Source organism: Halyomorpha halys, unplaced genomic scaffold (assembly GCF_000696795.3).
Source record: "Halyomorpha halys isolate HHAL.00 unplaced genomic scaffold, Hhal_1.1 Scaffold435.1, whole genome shotgun sequence".
NCBI classification, from domain to species: domain Eukaryota; kingdom Metazoa; phylum Arthropoda; class Insecta; order Hemiptera; family Pentatomidae; genus Halyomorpha; species Halyomorpha halys.
The window spans coordinates 115,090-122,021 of NW_027105120.1; the positions used below are offsets into that span (position 1 = coordinate 115,090).

The following is a 6,932-nucleotide window of genomic DNA, read 5'->3' on the forward strand; positions in this document are numbered from 1 at the left end:
TATCTCATTTGCGAGTTGGAGTAATGAATTTGTCGAAGTGGCAGTGAATAGTAGTTTTCTCGGCACGAATTTAAGAGGTGTAGCACATTGTACATGTACTAGCACATTGTATGTTCAAAAGGTAAGGCAAACTGGATAGGAAGTGGATTGACAAGATGATTAGCAAGTTTAACAAAACACTTTGTAAGGTATTCGCTTACGGTCGTGAAGGAGATGGCAAGTACTACAGTTATTATCTGTACATCCTGTTGAAAGTTTTGAGGGTGGGGAAGGAGGAGAGATCCACGCTGAATGAATAACAGATTTTGATCTTTCCGAAAATTGTGATAGTACATGATCCATTAATGCGCGTTAAAATTCAGTGCCTTCTAAGGAGGTGAACCCTGTAAAGGATTTTCACTTTTTTTTTTTTCCTCAATCCCTCTAAAACATGAATTAGTAAATAGCACTACGTATATGTTACATAAATCAAATTCAATAAATCCTTTTTCTACCTTTCTTACTTGAACCTATACAATAAAATATTTATCTGAGTATTTCAATGATGTGGATATTATATGTCCTTGAGTAAGATACATCCAGGTTCTGGCCAACCCATATATTTTTTCGGGTAATAAACAATTATCGAAAAAATTTCACTTCAACAGAAAGGCTCTATTTTGGTTATCCTCTAAGGCACCTTTAAAGAAACATAACTTGGACAAATCAAATATTATAGCTCTTTGCTTATTCTAGCAATGATTAAAATCGGAGCTTTTGAAACAAATTAATAATCGATTAGTCTTATCATTGTTTACAATTTTCAGAGCTTGGATTTCAAAAATATGTGATCTGTTCATTTGGTTATTATTATATTTTAGTTCTTAAATAGAAAAATATATTAATATTGTATAATCTTGTGAGTTTTTTCGACATGACCAATTCAAGCACCTCTGACCAAGTGATATTAGCTACAGGAGGGTATGATCACACTATTAAATTATGGCAAGTGAATTCTGGAGTTTGTAGGCATACATCTCAACACACCGAATCTGTTAGTAATGTTTCTAAAAATTTATTATTATTATTTTCGTAAATATAAAATCATAAATAATAAATAACTCAAATACTATCCAATTATAGTCTCAAAACTTTATTTCTTTTATTCGTCCAACGTTTTGGCCAATCCGGCCATCTTCAGGGACATCTACTCATTACCACTTTGCAAAGATATAATTTAAAAACTCTAAAACTTCATACAGGCTATTCTGCCCAGGTCAAAACATTTATATCTAATTAGTTAATTATCCATTAAAAAAAAAACAGTCAAAAATTATTTCTCTGCAAACACTATTAATAAACTTGTTGTGATAAATGTTTATTAATAGTGTTTGCAGAGAAATCATTTTTGACTGTTTTTTTTAATGGATAATTAACTAATTAGATATAAATGTTTTGACCTGGGCAGAATAGCCTGTATGAAGTTTTAGAGTTTTTAAATTATATCTTTGCAAAGTGGTAATGAGTAGATGGCCGGATTGGCCGAAACGTTGGACGAATAAAAGAAATAAAGTTTTGAGACTATAATTGGATAGTATTTGAGTTAGTTATTAAAGAATTACCAGTCTCAAGAGAGTGTTAAGATTATAAATAAATAAAATAATAAAGTTTAGGCTTGACTATTTTTCTGGAGAATATATTTCCCAACTCTTAATTTTTTTTGTTTTCTACTGTTACTTTTCCCATAATTGATTTGATAAATGTTTCTGTTTTATTTCAGCAAGTTAATGCACTAGCGATCACTCCTGACAAACAGCTTTTAGCTGCAGCAGGTATACATTTTTTTATGTTTTAATTCATCTGACTGTTCCGAAAAGGCCATATTCTAAATTTTGTTACAATTAGCAATTACGAATCCTGTTGTTTGAAGTGCTATTTAATCTTTATACTTTTAAATAAAAATAGATGTGTCTGTCCATATCTTTTACTTAGCAGCCAAAACTACTCAGCACAGACCACTGTTTTTTTTACGTAATAAATAATAAGAACAATAAAGTAAATAGATACCTAGTTCTAACAGAAAGAATGTTTTAGATGTGATTCATGAAATAATCAATAATTTTTTTTAATGATGAGTTAATAGTTGACTGTGGATATTATATGAGTAGAGGATGGTTGGAAGTGCGGTTTGTGAAAAACACAAATAATCAAAAACTTCATTAGTGCCAATGTTTCGGCCAGAATTTCAGGCCTTTATCAGGGCTAAGAACAAAAAGCAAGATAGCAACTTTCATGATTAAAAGGAAGTACTTAATATCAAGAAACATAACAAGATAACACAAAATATAAGTATATAAGTAGTATTGAAGAAAATGTATAATGTAGTATTATCCAAATATAAAAACAAAATGATAATATAGGAATATAAAAATTAAGAAAGAAAAAGAAAATAATATATAAATCTAGTTTATTGATTGATGATTATTGTTTGAAAAATGATAAATGTGTATGTATGTCCAATTATGGATTGATGGGTACGCTGTGTTATAGGAATCCAATGTATTAGGGCAGCAGGGCCAAATAAAGCATTTCTTTTTATGAAAATCATGTAAGTAAATAAATGCAAAAATTAAAATTATTTAAAATTGAAGTTGTATAAAAAATTCAATTATAAAGAAAAAAAAAACATATATATGACTAATCAAACATGTAAGTAGAATAACAGAATTGAAGAAGTAGATGTTAAATTCTATAAGCTAAGAGTAGTAAATAATATAATAAACAGTAATTATATGTGGTGAACATAACATATTTAAGTGGGTGAGAAAAAAATAAATAAGGAAAAAGTTTTAAAAAAAAATACCACCTGGAGCCAAGTTCCAATACGAAGTGAATTAGGTTATGGTTTCATATTTTGTCTATTACAAAGTTATATTTCATTTCTTTTAAATTAGATAGTTTGATTTTAAAATAATCCACCAATTTCTTTGATTATTTCTTTATTGATTTCTTTTAAATCACTGAGTCTTAAAAAGTTTTGATGATCAGGTATTATATTTAATATGTGTAAAAATTGATATTATTTTCATTTAAATATGTATGATAAAAATTATGTATAGTTTCCAATACAATGAGTTATCAATATTATTCTTCATTTACAATAGGTCACCAGCATATTCGTATGTATGACTTAATGTCTAACAGTACCAGCCCAGTTATTAATTATGAAGGGATGATAAAAAATGTAACAGGGGTTGGTTTTCATGAAGAAGGAAAATGGATGTTTACAGGTGGAGAGGATTGTTCTGCTCGTATATGGGATCTAAGGTAGGTAATCTAAGCTTAGGTAACTTGTTAACTATTAATACCTCACTTCATTTTTCTTCTCAAAATTGGACTTGTTTCAGGTCCAAAAATCTCCAGTGCCAAAGGATATTTCAGGTCAATGCTCCTGTTAATTGTGTTTGTCTCCATCCTAATCAATCTGAGCTCATTGTTGGGGATCAAGGGGGAATCATTCATCTTTGGGATCTGAAGACAGATCATAATGAGCAGCTGGTTTGTTAATTTGGATTTAAATCATTCTTATCTTTGAATTAGATGCATGTTTTGCATTTGAGTTTTTTCTTGAATGATTTGAAAATTTAAGTTTAAAAAATATAAAAATTTGACATTAATCATTTTCAATATTTTAGGTGATATATTATAAAAACAACATCCATTTTTTTAGATTCCAGAACCTGATACTTCAATTCAATCAGTATCGATAGATCCAGAAGGTAAAATGGTGGCAGCTGTGAATAATAAAGGAAGTTGTTTCATTTGGTCCATTACCAGTGCTGAGTTAGGTCCATCTAAACTTAGTCCTCGACATCATATAGCTGCACATCGGCGCTACGCCCTCTCTTGCTCCCTCAGTCCAGATTCTAAGTATTTTATTGTAGATTTTATTTTTTCATGTTAAAAAATTGTATTGATCATTATCTTCCCAAAATAGAATTGATGCTATTTTTTTTTTTTTTTTTAATTTTTCTAATCTCCTTCTATTACTATAAATATACTAAAATAAGATAAATAATAAAAATACAAATACATAAATATATGAGTAAATAATTAAAATGCTGTCGTGGAACCCCTTCTATTACTATAAATATACTAAAATAAGATAAATAATAAAAATACAAATACATAAATATATGAGTAAATAATTAAAATGCTGTCGTGGAATCCCCAGTCAGCCTTAGAACTTCTGACTAGCCCGAAACATAGCATTTTCGCTATTTCTCTCCATTTGTTCATATTTCACTTTACATTTGCCCATTATGATTAGTATCTGGTCTAGTTGTAAATCATCAATCTCTATTTTATAATTGGAATATAAAGTAGCATGTTTTTCATTGAGATATTTTTTAGATTTTTATTAATAGTTCTTAGGAGAATTTATTTTGTTTGTGTTAGTGCTTAACCCCACTATTCATTGAACGTTAAAAGTTAAAAGGTTAAATATACGCACATGCCCAGCCACAAACAATGAAGAAAATAGAGAAACCTTCAGGTGAATAACTAGCTGAGAAAAATCCTCCTTCAGGCTAATACAACTCATTGATGGCCTTCCTTCAAAAGATGAATGAGTAGTTAAATATTACCATAAAAAAAGGGTATAGATGAACTAAGGAAAGGACGATAAGAGGATAGAAAAGAGCGAAAAAAGATAAATGAGAATCTAGATAAAACCCTAATGGGCATAGGTGAACTAAAGAAAGAGTGAAAAGAGCACAAGGAAGGGCAACAAAAGTCCTTGGTAGAGCTTGAAGTGAAGATAGATAAAGTGGCCAGTAGCTTGGATAATACCATCAATAAACTGAACTGCTTTGATAATGACAAAAAGCCGGAAAATCCAAATGATACCCTTGCTGAAGATAAAACCAAAAATAATATTGAAGGCCTTGAAAAAAAAAATCATGACTCTGCCCCTGCTGTGAATAAAGAAGAAAACTACTGAAGAGCACCGGGAAATTGAGGATCTGGAGACAGAAAAGGAACTTCTCTCTGGTGGCTGAAAATAGTGGACCTAAAATACCAAGAACTTCCCCTGGCTATCTTATAAAAATTATTAGAAACTATTTCCGATGGAGAGGAAAGAGGGGACTCTACATTGATTAATCAACGTAAAATTATCAAAACACAGAAAAGAACCTGTGAAGAAATTTTAGGGATCAAGGAAACTTATAACTTGTCTAATCGATGCCAAGGAAGAAATCAAACAAATGGAACAGAAGATATATGAGGTCAGTACCAGAGAAGCTAAGTGTCTTAATCTCAGATGCCTAATCAAGCTGGCAACTTCAGAAATGCCACTTGTAGGAATTAAGGCTGAGTTAAATGAAAAATTTTCCGTAATAACAATATTCTAGCTCATTTGTATATAATTGTAAATATAAACCAATGTAACCAAGATTTTACTTTATAATTAAGAATCCCTGCTACCACCTCATAATAATAGAATAGTAAATTGATAAACATGATACCGTTGGAGAACTCCTATGATTAATTATAAAAATTCACATCTAGCATACTATGGCAAGGGGGTCTATGGTATCTAGTCCTTGAATTAGATATATTGCATCCATTTTCAGTCCGTTCCAATCAGGAACCGATAGAGATACATAATATAAATACAACTACATAAATATAAGAGTAAATAAATAAAATGCTGTTGTGGAACCCCTGGTCAGCCTTAAAACAGCTGAATAGCATGAAACATAGCAATACAGTATCGAATAGCAGTGCTACAATAGATGAGTGGTAATTTTATGTATTGTGCATCATTAGTAAAATTTCATGTGGTGATTTCTGAGATTATAGTTTTGGAATAAAGCCCCTTTCCATATGCCACCTCAACTGTAATTTTATATAAAAATAAAATGAATAAAAAATCCCATTATATATATATATATATATATTCAACGTAAAGACCCAAAGCTTATATACATACATATTTTTATTCAGGCTTTTGGTAACATGTTCTGCTGATCAAACAGCAAGGCTGTGGGAAACAGAAAACTTTTCTCTGGTTATGGAACTGAAACATGACTCACAAAGATGGGTCTGGGATGCTGCATTCTCAGCTGATTCCAAATATCTTATAACAGGTAATATGGATTGTTTCGATGATACTCATACTCTTAGGTTGAATATTTGGTGATAATAAGTTGAAACTCAAACTAAAAAATAAACTTTGAACTTGAACTATTGATATTTCTATAAATTAAGCTGTAGCAAGCTGCCTAATTGCCAATTTGATATCCATATTTATTTATTTATTTATCATTTCCTTCTTGTAACATTAAAGTAAATTGATTCTAAAAGCATCAATTATTCTTTTTAAACTTCAAGTACTGTAAATTCAATAGCGATTTCCCTAATTGAATTTTGTAAACTTCATTTTCAGCTTCTTCAGATGGTATTGCACGCCTGTGGAATTTAGATACTGGTAACATTGAGAGAGAGTACAGCGGTCATCAAAAACCTATAACTGCATTGGCATATTCTGATACCCCTTCTCAGTCTACTCCAAATTTGTGATTATGTTGAATATTTCTTTAGCTTCAAAATAACAAGAAGTGTACCTTTGTACTAGAAATTAATAGAACTGTAAATATGTAAATATATTTTTTATAAATGAATTAGTAAAATAACTCTTTATGTGTACATCATGCAATATAACATTCTTTTATTGTTTCATATTGATAGAGTTAGCTATCATTGCTCTGATCTATTGTATTTATTTAGAGATATACATTTATTCTTGGAATAAGGTTTGGTCATGTTTGTATATATTCTTGAAATTTATTTTTATTTCCCCTTATAAAATCTGTAATATTGTTATCTTAATGCATTCCTCTGTAAAAAGGAAAAAACAAATTGAGGATATTGGATGAGATAAGATTTAT

At 29.9% G+C, this 6,932-nt stretch overlaps 1 protein-coding gene across 2 annotated transcripts; it reads left to right on the plus strand.

Moving 5' to 3' along the window:
• The first annotated feature begins 778 nt into the window (after positions 1 to 778).
• Positions 779 to 6,665, plus strand: Lst8 (MTOR associated protein, LST8). 2 transcript variants are annotated; one of them, XM_014423711.2, is made up of 7 exons: positions 779 to 1,033; positions 1,760 to 1,811; positions 3,144 to 3,306; positions 3,387 to 3,537; positions 3,710 to 3,909; positions 5,989 to 6,131; positions 6,431 to 6,665. In XM_014423711.2, the coding sequence occupies exons 1-7, from the start codon at positions 914 to 916 to the stop codon at positions 6,562 to 6,564; spliced, it is 963 nt and encodes a 320-aa protein (XP_014279197.1). In that variant the 5' UTR covers positions 779 to 913; the 3' UTR covers positions 6,565 to 6,665. The 2 variants fall into 2 exon arrangements, with proteins under 2 accessions (XP_014279197.1, XP_066904633.1); XM_067048532.1 differs by lacking the exon at positions 1,760 to 1,811 and having other exon boundaries at positions 901 to 1,033.
• Positions 6,666 to 6,932: the final 267 nt, after the last annotated feature.

Excerpts from the sequence above, each read along its gene's own strand:
- Lst8 (XM_014423711.2), top strand. The coding sequence starts at position 914 with ATGACCAATTCAAGCACCTCTGACCAAGTGATATTAGCTACAGGAGGG. Across the intron at positions 3,307-3,386 it reads GCTCGTATATGGGATCTAAG|GTCCAAAAATCTCCAGTGCC; the intron begins GTAGGTAATCTA and ends GACTTGTTTCAG. Across the intron at positions 6,132-6,430 it reads TTCCAAATATCTTATAACAG|CTTCTTCAGATGGTATTGCA; the intron begins GTAATATGGATT and ends CTTCATTTTCAG.